General features: G+C 45.7%; 1 protein-coding gene across 2 annotated transcripts in view; it reads left to right on the top strand.

Moving 5' to 3' along the window:
* The window catches only part of LOC142575759 (uncharacterized), a 67,154-nt gene that overhangs the window by 18,583 nt on the left and 35,511 nt on the right, over positions 1-13,060 (top strand). For both annotated transcript variants that reach the window (XM_075685377.1, XM_075685376.1), the window contains exons 11-14: positions 4,054-4,256; positions 6,962-7,145; positions 8,732-8,857; positions 11,344-11,472. In XM_075685377.1, coding sequence (XP_075541492.1) covers positions 4,054-4,256; positions 6,962-7,145; positions 8,732-8,857; positions 11,344-11,472 — 642 coding nt within the window. The remainder of the gene's footprint in view (positions 1-4,053; positions 4,257-6,961; positions 7,146-8,731; positions 8,858-11,343; positions 11,473-13,060) is intronic.

Here is a 13,060-nt window from a genome sequence, read left to right on the forward strand (position 1 = left end):
TACTAAACAACATCACGTGACTTCCTTCGGAACAACGCGAGTTCGAATGAGTACGATGGGACGACGTTTAGACAGACCGAAAAATTTGCAAAGTAAAAATATTCTTTTTTTTGTTTGTTTCAGTTGTCCATAGCTTGTGCAAAAGCAATGGTCCCGCGAGAGTTATAGCACAGACATCTTTTTTCATTGCTCAAAAGTGACCATTGGCTCAAATGTTGCTGTACATGCGAGAGAATTAAAGGTGTTTCCCAACCAAAATACTTTTGACCACTGATCAGTAAACCGGAGTATATTGTTTCCATTCCGAAGCTTCTCCTTTACCATCACCGAACACAGCAGACAAGCCTAATTCTCGAAGGGGACTAGGCTCGTAGGGGCTATACCGAGGGGTGACCACACATTCCATCTCGTTGGCCGGGTTTGGCGGAACTACCATAACAGGAAATTGCTGGCTGCAGCTGCATCACGCGTCTCCATCGTTCGCAGTTTACCAGAACAGCGCCGATATGCGGCAGACAACTTTAGTGACATAGGGGACAACCGCACTGAAATGCCCTCGGTCCAAATATAGATTATCAAAGATCCTGGAGGTTGCAGGCTTGGAAAGGTCTACTGTGAGGCAAGGTCTACAGGAAGTAAAACATGACGCGCTAATTAAATATACTGCGTACATTTATTTATTTGATTTGATTTATTTCCATAGGCGAATGTAGGAATACAGAAAATTGCAAGCTTCACTTGAAAGCAGGTGGCTCCGCCAGCTGCCTCAGCGATCCAATCCTTTGTCATATTTCTCTTTCTTTCTCTTTTCTTTTATTTTTACTTTGAGCACTCTTTTTTTAAAGGCCCAAAAAGATTACGTGGCGCACTAAAAAGTATTTGTCGGCCCTTTTTTGGGAATAAACTGCAGCGTTTGGCCATCGGCTACTGTATCTGCGCCTGTAATCGTGCGTAGTGCTGAAGTCCTGAACTTCGCAAGATAACTTTAAGTGAACTTGATTACGTTCGCCGTGACGTAGCTTGCCGCCGCATGCTAGTCGGCTCAGCGTAACGCTTTCTTCCTCTGCTCCCGCAATGCGTAACGAGCACATTTCGCTGGCGAGGTTTGTCCAGCGGTGAGAATCAGTGCTATCCCTTAAAAAAAAAAAAAAAAATAAACAGGCGACAACTTTTGCTTAGATCACCGTTTTCAATACAATACATTGTTCTACAAGCGCACCATACGTATTTAAAGCTAAAGGAGGAAAACTTACAAGTTTAGATGTGCATTGTTCTTGACCGAATAAGTAGCTAGACTGCTAAACACGCACACGCACGTACGAAAAAACAAAAACAAAATGGAAGCGGACAAGGGCGCAATGAAACGTTCACAGACCTCCTTAAGTTTTCGTTTTTTTATAACATTTTCTTTTTTATTCTCACGCTGATAAGTGAATTTTCCGAGAGGTTGCCGGCAGTCTGAAAGTGTGTTGAATAAGGATAGCCTTATGATAACGTAAAGAAACAAGAATTTCGCTTTGTAAATGTGGTAATGACATTTATTCGCAATAGTGTGAAGCCTGCCTGAGTATTTCGAAACGTGATAGTGCGAGGTGCAACAAATGTTCAAGATAAAATGCCTCTCAGTGAAATAATGGAACTTTGCTTGTGAGCAAAACGTTTTGTATGTGCAACACCAATCTGCTAGAATTAGAAGGGAAATGTTAAATTTGTCCTCAACTACCGCGCCGCTTTGTCGACGCAAATTTTGCGAATGAGCCCTGCGATCGGGCTTCATTTCCAAAGCTGCGTAGACTTATTTACCCCGACCGACTCAACCGCAGGATTTATCCTCCGCCTCACAGAAAGCTCAGCACTGAAGGGGCAGTAGCTCTCAGACTTATTCAGACCAACACATCCCCAAACCTGCACAGATACAGCAAAATGTTCCCAGAAACATATCGCGTCATCTGCCCCTGGTGCGGCGACACACGCCCCACACTCTTTCACATCTCGCTAGGGTGCGGGGCCAAACCTTAACACTTAAAGGCGACTAGCACGTCATTTGAGCGGTGAGAGGTACAGCTGACCGGCGATACCCTGGCGTGACAAGCTCTCGTCCAGCAAGTACGCCGAGCAGCCATGGCCGTGGAGTCCTGGAATGAGGACACCACCCACTCGACCTCAGGAGCAACGACCTCGATGGTCCAAAAAAAATTTCTCTCTCTCTCTCATTTACTCGCTCGGAGCGGTGTTTTACGACTGAGTTTCGAGATCGTGTCCCTGGCCCCGAGGGCTCTGGTTATATGAAAAAAAAAATTATTTGTTTAGGTAAAAAAAAAACTATCACACTATATACCCCGACATCTACCCGAGCCAGACGTGCAAGGTCTGTAAAACTGAATCGGCAACACTCCCCCACATGCTATGGGAGTGCAAACATCAATACCAAGAGCTTAATCCCGTGACCCTCTCGTCGAGATGGCACGCCGCCCTGCGCAGCTCCCATCTCGACGACCAACTCTGGGCGACCCAGCAGGCCTACGAAGCGGCGAAGAGGCAAGACCTCGACGTCCCATCGTGGGAGGCCTAGGCCCAGCCGACTGAACTGCTGGTGCTCATTAAAGTTCACTCTCTCTCTCTCTGGAAATTTACGAGCCACACTAACCATATGATTTCATCCACTGCGGATTAAATCATATATATATATATATATATATATATATATATATATATATATATATATATATATATATATATATATATATATATATATACGCCGTAGTGGATGAATCGGGAATAATTTCGACTACCTTGGTTTCTATAATGAGCACCTGGCTACACGGGTGTTTTTGCATCACGCCCGCATCGAAATGCGGCCACCGCTACCGGGGTCCATTCAGCGACCTCGAGCTTAGCGGCTCGGCGCCATAGCCACTGCTCCGCCACGCCGGGTGGTTGTATGGAAGATACTTTCAATATACGACGTTTGTTGTCCTCCTTACGCTGGCATTTGTAAAACTAACACTAGAAACAAAAGTACAGATAGTAATTGGAAAGAGAGAGAGGGAGAGAGAGAAAGACAGGGAGGTTGATAGTATTTGGAGAGAGAGGGGGGGAAGACAGGGAGGTTGATAGTGATTGGAGGGCTTTGTGTTGCGTAAGCACGCAGCCAAATGCACGAGCAAACGCACGAAGGTTCCAGCAGAATCATAGCAGACGACAAAGGCGATCCCCCCGGCTAATGTCACCAGCGCCGGCAATGGTCGCGCAGGAGGCCAATACCGCACGAAACTGCAAGAATCACTGCGCATAATATTAGGCTTCGACCGGTGATGTGAACAACAACAACAGCAACAAAAACAGGGCGTACCTGGAGAGCTGTGATTGGCTGACGAGGCACTGTGCAGTCGCGCTAAACCAGCGCCGAACTGAGAGAACGTAAACGAACGCCGCGGAATAAGAAATGAAATGCAGGGTAGCAAACACAAGCAAGAAACAGGGTCTCTCAATTTTTTTCACCACTTGGGAGCGCCACCTCCACAGCACAAGGCATGATGGCTATAGAGTCGAGATTTAAGGTTTCTTCTTCTGGAAAGCGTAGCGCTTTCCTATACCGGCGCTTGCTTACTTCAACTACAATACCAAACGAAACAGAGCGAACCTTACTCTGCCCACTATTCCGTAACTCCTACACGTCTTGGATGGCACTGCAAATATAGTGCACGGCCGGTCAGAAGATGGTCATATATTGGCTTGAGGATAAAATTTGCTTGTCTGTGCGTCTAGCTGAGTGAGAGTCCAATCGGTTTTATTTAACAAATCTGCATGAAGCGTGTAGATTGCTAGATTACTAAACCTGATCCCTTTGGCGAAATGTTCGTACATATACATGCTGTCTGATTTCGTCGGCTGTACGTATACGCTATACGGCCAATCTCGAACCGCGATAAACTTTTCCTGTCTTATTAATTGCGCATATACGTCAACAGCAGGAACGTGCACCTAAAATACCATGTCATTTGTCTTTTCTTTTTTCACTTTTCCTGGAACTTTCATTCCGCGTACACGCAGGACGTTTCGGTGACAGGTGCGACCGCCTGTGTCCCGACGACTGCCCGAGCGGCCGCTGTCACCGACGTTTCGGCTACTGCGAGTGTCCTCCCGCCAGCCACGGCCGATTCTGCAACCTCCCGTGCGCGCCCTTCACACACGGACCGAGCTGTGCCAGGGTGTGCAAGTGCGACCGCGCCAACACCGTGCGGTGCGACCCCGTGGTACGAGTCATGTCAGTGTCCTTCTTTTTTTTTTCTTTTTGACGAGGGCGAGCTGCTACTGGCCTTATGGACGCTTATGTTGGTAAAAGGTTAACGATTCTAGCATCCATGGTTGCCAGTGATGTGCTATTCGTTTCCCCTCTTGTCCTTTTCGGAGAAGGCTTGACGCGAGGCATACTTCTTTTTTTTTTTTTACTTGAGCTTATTCTGCAACAACAAGGCTGTGGGATGACTAGGCAGAAAGCTGCAAGCAGCAGCTTGAGGGGAACCGGGAGGGCCACTTCATGCGCAGGGCAGCTTCATAGCGGTTAAGCAAAAGAAGACCTCATACAAAACAACACCTGCAGACGGGCTAGATAGTGCATTGCAGATCGACGGAAGATACGCGCACAGGAAAACACGCACGAACAGCCGAGAAAGACACAGGACAGGCGCTAAGACACAGGACAGATGCAGGATTAGTGCCTGTCCTGTGTCTTTCTCGGCTGTTCGTGTGTGTCTTCGTGCGCGCTTATTTTCCGTCGATCTAAAATGCATGACCTTCATACTGAAAGAAAGAACAACCATGGTCAAAATTATTAAACAAAATTATCGTGGAAACATTTCGCACGGTTTTAAGAAGAACAAAAAGTTATAGTAATGAAAAAAGGAAAAGAACATGACCTTATTACGGCAGCAAAAGCCATCACACAAATATATCGCGTAGCTTTTCTTGAGAGGCAGAATAGACACATTGAGACGATTTCCTTTGTGTATTCGATTTAACAGTGCCTGCAAACAAACCTGTAACATTTGGTCGCCGTAGTTAATTCTGCTCGTGTTAACATACCAAGGTTCTCGCTGACGTAATTTACAAAAAGAAATATGCTGCTGTATAAGGACGCCAGCTTTGTTAGGGTGATATCACTCTTAATTTTTCCAATTCTATATAAGGTACAAAGCCTATACACAAGGATTCAATTTTTATAGATCTAAGCTTTGCAAACAAAGGAGCGGTGTGGCAGAGATATGGTGCCTTGGACACAAGGCGCACTGCTCTTTTTTGCAATACCGTCAGTTTATGCATATTCTCCGCTGAAGTCGTTCCCCTGCAGGCAAGAATTCCGCACTGAAATAAAGAAATAAAACATTGTGTAACATAAAAGCACATTAATGGCTGCAGGAAGATAATTACAATGGCGACGCGTAGTACTTATTGTTCTAGACAATTTGCTAACTCAGTTATTTACTTGGCAATCCCATGACAGTTTCCGAGAAATATACGCCCCGATTTGAAAAACGATACTATATACTATTTCTATTTCAGTATTGTTTAAATGAATGGGGGATAGTTGAAACTGTTTGTTACGTGTATGAAACAGCACTGCCTTTGTTTTTGTTTTCTGCGTTAATCTTACGATAATTGTTTGTCGCCCCGTGTGTTTGTTTGCAAATGTTTCATTGGCTCGATTTGACATTTCAGAACCTGAGTCACCACCAATAAACAGCCTGGTGTCGCCTGCATAAGTTACGCACTTTGCAGACGCATCAACATTGACTATTTCATTGATGTGTAACATAAAAAGGTATGGACCCAAGATGCTCCCTTGTGGGACGCCTGTTTTTACCAGTTTCAACGCAGAATGGTCTCCCGCTATGAGCTGTGCCTCGAATGCCGTAACGATCGAGTTATGTAGAACGTAAAACGTTATGGACCTTAGAAGTAAAACGTTATAACTGATAAGGTCGAAGGCCTTGAAAAAATCAAGAAAAGTTCCATGCATCATTTTTTTTTCCTTCAATTTTTTGTGATATAAATTACTTCTGGGTCAGCAGGGCTAGTTCAGTGGACCTATTTCTACAAAAATCAAACTGCACAGGACTTATAATAGTAAACTGATCACGTAAATGAACAAGGCCGTGTTATAATCATATTCTCTTAAGCCTTTTGAAAAAACCGGCAGCACGGATAAAGGGAGGTAATTTGAAAGACCATTCTTATTGCTTTTTTTTTTACATTACTGTGACCTTTGCCGACTGCTTGCTATGCGGGAAAACGCCTGAAGATAACACAGATTAAAAATGATTAAAAAAAACACAGATAAAAAATAGTCAAGTTCGTCTCTATTTCTGTCAGATCTGAGGTTAAAATGTATACAACTGCAGCGATTCGAATCATGGCTTGAGTTGATGGTATCTAAGTCAGGTAAATTTACTCGCTAGGCTAGCTATACAAGATGTCCCAGCTAACTTTAGCCAAAGTTTAAAAATACGCGAAGGCCACGTAGCTGGACAGAACCAAGGTAATGTTGTTTGCCGTCGCTTGGAGATAGTCAATTTTTTTTTCATTCCGCCTAATTAGATAATTAGTCTTAATTTATTAATGAACTTCTCAAATATTATAATTATATGAAAGGTGTCAATGATAAAATTGCAGAGGGACATGAAAAACTCCTAATACAGCTTCCTGTTGCTCGATACGTGCTACATAAAAGTGCTTTTCCGAGCCGGAAAGAAGTCCGCGAATACACGCATAACTGCCGCGCGACTGGCCGCTCGGGGGAGTTTGCACCATGTGCGCGCGAGATGCTTCCAGCCCCAACCACCCAGGTTTTATGCAATGTCCTCTGGGGTCCTTTAGAGTACTGCTATAAATAAAAAACGCGAAGCGATTCGTTCACGCGCGTTTCGCTAATAACTTCTCGCGCGTCAACCTTCGTGTGCAGAGCGGAGAGTGCGTGTGCCGAGCGGGCTTCACGGGCGCCAAGTGCAAGCACCGCTGCCCGAAGGGAACCTGGGGCGCCCTGTGTGCCCACAAATGCAACAACTGCTCCAGCTGCGATCCCATCACCGGAGAGTGCCACCCCCCGGCAGCTGCTGACTGCAAGCGGTCCGGAGAATGCAGCAAAGGCAAGTGCATGGCTGTGTGTGTGTGTATATATATATATATATCCTTGGTAAAAGTACACTAAATATTAGTACTATGTTAAACCGTATCTATTAAACTGCGGTTCAGTAAGAGCAAAATGGCACCTCTTACAGTGGGAAGAGGCTAGGTGTTAGTGAGTCAGAAAGAAAAGTCGCGTGGCGACGCTGACTTGAAGTGCCCGCCCACAAGGTTGCCGTGACGTCCTTGATTTTGATAGTATCAACTCAGGTCTGTAGAACAGTTTGCCGGTAATACACTGCATTATGAACGAAGCGGGACTAAGTCTAATAAGTTCAGAATAGATTTCCTTCGTCAGAACAACACAAATAAAACATAACAAATCAAAATCTCTGACGTCGCCGCGACGCACCGGTGCTGAAGTGTCGAGATGAAAAATACATATCTTCATTGCACAGCTTGTGCCAAAGAGAGAAAGAGAGAGAGAGAGCGAGGAGAGGAAAGGCAGGGATGCTAACCAGACGAGCGTCCGGTTTGCTACCCTGCACTGGGGTGAGGGAAAGGGTGAATAGGAAGAGGAAGAGGGTGAGCATTGAGTGCACGTGGGAGGATGCGCAGGCACACTATAAGCGGTCTCTTAAGCCGGTGCACTTCAAGTAGTGTACTAGCAGAGCACGAATCGCTTTTTGTGCCAGCGACGTGTGGGGCCACGGTGTAGCAAAACAGATAAAGACCACGTACCGTCGTAAGCGATATGAGCGGGAACACAGGAGAGCCTGTCAGATAGCTTCAAACCCTGCTATGAGCGATACGTGGCGGTCGCCGTCGGAAACAAAGTGGAAAGGAGGACGCTGTTCTCATAACTGTTGGCACTCACACCATACGTCTCTTTATACAAAGTGCGGAACTTCGCATCGCCAGCGCACATTTATAAAGCTGTTTGATATCGCGGTTACTGATAACTTTCTGCACCGAAGTGTGGCCAATAGTAGTACTGTTTTGAAACGTAAACGTTCGAAAGCTACTTCCCTGGGAAATCAGTCCGTCTGTCTGGAACGCGTTACACGATGCGCTCCATAAGAAATGGGGGTATATCTGAATATACCTTACGCTAAACGCAGGAACGGGGGCCTAATTAGAGCGACGCTCTAAAAAAAAAAGGCATGACTGAAAAAAAAAAATGACTCGCTGTAAGTTACTGTGCACGTAACCGTCTTATCGGCTATCGGCGGCCAGTGAAATGCCGTAAGCTGCCGTTTTCGACAAACGCAGGCGCGGTGGGAGTGCCAACAGTTAGCGGAAGAGAATCCCCTTTTGTCCTCTGTTTTCGACAGCGCCATCCGCTCATCGCTCTAACTGGGTTTCGAGGCTACTTGCCATGCGTTCACGCGTTCCCGCTCATACTGCTCGCGATAATACTTGTGCTGCTCTGAATAGCGGTGATCGGCGCCTGTGTTCGCTCTTGAAGAAAAGAAAAGAAATTGTCGAGCAAGTTTAAGTGATTTCCCGAATCTGGAACGGTGGGGTGAAACAGCCGTGGCGACATTCCCGCGTCTAGATCACGAAAGTTAGTTATTATGAACAATTTCTTTTTCTATGTTTCGCGTAGTTTCCTGCCGGGGCGAAAGCTGCGCAAAACCACAGCGATGTGACTGCAGAAATGGAGGCACCTGCCACAAGAAAACTGGGAAATGCCGCTGTGCCCGAGGGTACAGAGGAGTACTCTGCGAACACAGTGAGTCATGGAATCCGCTGCGTTATGTGAAGCGTGCGTTATTCCGAGCTTTCCCACGTAAGTGCATTGCATTTCAAACCCTTTCTAAGTCATCATCATTATAATCATCTTATTCAAGCCACCATCATCAGGCGTACTTAAATCCACTTATTGAAATGAAACTTTTAACATCTATACCCAAATTATGTTTTTCTGTGAGACGCGAACGCTACCTGAGCGTGCATATTTGATGTTCTCATCACCGCAGATAATTCTGCGTCATCCTCTGCTTTGTTTTCCTTCCCTTGGAACACGTTTTGTTACTTTAAGATGCCGAGTGTTCTCTACACAGTGCAATTACTTTCCCAGTGTATTTTTAGTCTCAATCTATAGATTATCATCTGTTTGCGTTTGATTCCTTATCCGTGCTGCTGCCCTAGCTGGCATTGTAACTCATAAAGGGATATTTAGATAGATCGTTTGATAATGCTTGAAAGCCTACGCGCTCTGCACAAACGGAACCGCGGTGCCTTCCACCCTCTGGCCGAACACCCATGGTCGCAGGGCACAGACACAAGAAACAGCTGCAAAATACACCGACTACCTTATTTACTCCTGCGAGGACCACCCCCGTGTAAGTTCCGCCCCCATTGGAGCGCAAAGATTTCGAAAAGAAATTCAACTAAGCGTCACGCGCATGCTCGCGTGTTGGTTAGTTCACTAAAACTGCTACAAGATGGCACCATGGTCGGTGTCCCAAAAAATATGTCGGCGACTGTAAATGCGATCATAGTCGGCCGCCAGTGGTTGCATTTATTTGCGCGCCAGTCTGAACACGGTTCGCGGCTTCAGCGTATAACCATACAATCCTGCCTCGCGTAAAGTCCGCACCCCGTAAACATTCAAAAAAAAAAAAAGTGCGGGCCTACACGAGCAAATACGGTATGTCTCTTCGCCAGGTGTGAGCAAACGAAACAACACGACTGTCTCCTCGTCAAGCCCAGAGATTACCCGATGCGTTCATTATAGGACGTGCTCAAGCACACTAGCTTCGACCACATATTTATTAAAATAAAAGAAATTATGGAGTTTAACATCCCTAAACTGCGCATCGGGTCATGATGGACGCCGTCGGGGGGTCTCCTGGTTGACTTCAACGACATTGAATTCTTTAAGTGCACCCGAACCACGGTGCACGGGCGTTTTTGCATCGCTTAGGCCCCCGTCGGAATGCGGCTGCTCCAGCCGGCAATCGCACCCACTACCTCGCGCTGAGCGCCGTATAGGCACTATGCCATATTGCGGCTAATACCACACAGTACGCTCAAGACTTCGCCGGCCAGAAGGTGTCAAAGTGTCTCCCCTGCCACGATTAACTTCTAAACACACGCAAACTTAGGCAAATTTGCATCGAATTCTTTCTCTCGAAACTTCTACCCCTGACCACCTTCATACCGGGGTGAGGGCTTTGTGGCTTCACTTGACGGCCGGGTGAAAAATGCTTCGCTTTCTCGTTGAACCACCGTGTCAATATGGCCTTCACCCGGAGTTCGCTGGCCAAGCGTACTTCTGAACAGTGACGACATTGTGCAAGGTTGCTGTGACGCACAGAAGTAAATAAAATGCCGCTTGACTGAGTGAATGCATGAGCATTTTATTCCGGGAGGATTTGCCGCAAGGCATCAAGAATGAAAGAAAGTTAAATAAAAGTTTCCAACTCTGCATGGTGCAAGGACTGCAACAGTGCCCTTGCAAACTCGTTGTCCGTACGTCACCCAATTAACGATCGTAGTTCTCAGTTGGGTTTGGCTTCAGTCCAGCCTTCTTAAAATTGTTAAGTCTCATCGCCCGCGTTCTAGGACACATTCAAAGCAGCAGGTTTCGAGCATGTGACCTTGCCGCAGGAGCCGAGCACATTTCTCGGTCATTCTGTTGTCGATTCTCACGTGCAGACTAATTCATGATGGTGTAAGGGCCGCTCCAGCTCGAAGTTTGCGGAGAGATACCTCCTGCGCCCGGGTAAGGTTACGGGAAAGAAAGCAGACACGCGGAGTGATTAAGGCACGCGTGTGCCGTCGGAGGCTAGATTTCAGTGCTTGGTGGAGAGCGAGGAGATCCGACAGAAGGGATACGTATGTCTCAGATGCGGCAGGTGATCAATTTGGTCGGTCTGCCATGCCACTGAAAAGATTCCACCCATGTCCCCTGTACCTATTGCACCTCAATATTACGGTGTGACGGCCTGTGGAGTCTGTGGATCTCTTGACATATTTGTACGGTCCTTGCATATTGCATATGCAGAGTCATTGCATACGGACTTCGCTGTTTGAATGTTTGCATGGGCATTTATCTTGTAGTCTAAATTAGGAGAGATAAGAACTTCTAAATTGTGAACGAGACTCCGCGAATTTGTTGTATTCGTGGGGACACAAGTTTTCTGTGGAGGGTCTTGCTCCTTGACACGTGTTGCTAAGCGCGAACTTGCTCTCTGCATTCTTGCAACGCAGCTTGTGTTCCGGGGACTTTTGGTGCCAACTGTTCCAAGAAGTGTCGCTGCGCCAACAACGCCGAGTGCGATCGAGTCACGGGCCAGTGCTCCTGCACGTCCGGTTGGCATGGACCTCACTGCACCATGCGTAAGACTGCAGGCAGCTGTATTCTAAACGGAACTTGCTCGAATATAAACTGCACCGACAGTATCAGTGTTTAGTGCATTGATACCTGGGGAGGTATTCTGCAAGAGTCCACCTAGTGGACATGTCCGTTTCGTCTGCTGTTGAAGTTCTGATTGGCTGGGATACGCTGCGCGTCCGCAGCAGACATGCGCCACAGCCAATCAGCGCTTCAGCAGCAGACGAAACGGACATGTCCACTAGGTGGACTCTTGCAGAATACCTCCCCTGATCTGTAGGTTCTCTTCAATACAAGGAGCATGTCCCATTATCGGGGGGCAGATCGCGTCTGAAAATACATTTGCCACGACCACAATCTGCGCGTTCCCTACATTGATAAACAGTTGAAATTGAAAACAAGAAACAATGTATAGGCTCAACTTCGATTGCCCTCCGTTGAGGTTTACACTCCACCATCCACATTTACAGCACCTAATGTAGTGGCATTTCGAGAACCTCTAGCTTGCGGTTCATAAAATGAAGCGAGGCTGAAAAAATAGGACATTGAAGGACCGGCAGTCTGCATGCATGAAAAAATAACCCCATTAAAGTATAAATGTGATAGAAAACCAAGACAAAATAAATTAGTAGACCACAGAAATATACTAAAAGACACAGACGCGCGATGGAGAATACCACAAGAGCTTCTTTTTTTTCTTTTTTGTGCTCCTCTATATATTCCGTATCATGAACCAACTTGCCTAGCAACATGACTAGTTGAAACCAAGACTAACTATGAAACAAGAACATCTGAGCTTCAAATCTATTATGATGGGGGGGGGGGGGGGAATCGTTTGAAAACAAACTCGTACATGGCCTTCTTTGCACAACCACATATTAGATCAAGGAACCCGCTGCGGCCTAGAGTTTGAGGGCCACTGCTACAAGCAGAACCACTAATGACAATGACACGAATTAAAAAGAACCACGGCACTTGTGCTAATCCTATGGTGACCTCTTTCGTGTCTAGCTTTAGCTCGGGCAAAACTCCGATGCCGCATATTGCACATCTAAAACGCAGAATCACTCTTACGAAACAAACCCTAGACCAATATTAATAGAATGCGTAGTATTTGAGAAAGAAAGTTAAACTCTAGTGACTGTATAGGAAGCGAAATTCAGATTGACGGCCCTAGTTTAAAGAAAATGCCGAAAATTGATAAGTTAGAAAAAAAAATAGAAGCACAAAGTTTACAAATACGTAACTCTGCGCCCAAAACAGATATCTGAGATCTATAAACTGCATCTGTTAAAGCATCTAGAGCAGACTAATTTAGCATAATAATTTATAGCTCAAGTGTGTTTGTTTCAGTGTTTACCATGGTTTTGCAAAGTCATATTCACAAATTACTAATAAATTTCACAGCTGTGTATGATATATAAATGTTGTGCGCTTTAGATGTATTATTAAATGCACCTTTCATCAAATGCAAATCATTTTTCATTGCTGAATTATGAAGTTGTAAACTTCATAGTCTCGTTTTTCCAAATTTTGCAATTTTCAACAATTCTTATTAAAACAATCGACGGTCTAAATAAAACAATCCGCTTC

The sequence above is a fragment of the Dermacentor variabilis genome, chromosome 3 (assembly GCF_050947875.1).
Source record: "Dermacentor variabilis isolate Ectoservices chromosome 3, ASM5094787v1, whole genome shotgun sequence".
In the NCBI taxonomy this organism is placed as follows: Eukaryota; Metazoa; Arthropoda; class Arachnida; order Ixodida; family Ixodidae; genus Dermacentor; species Dermacentor variabilis.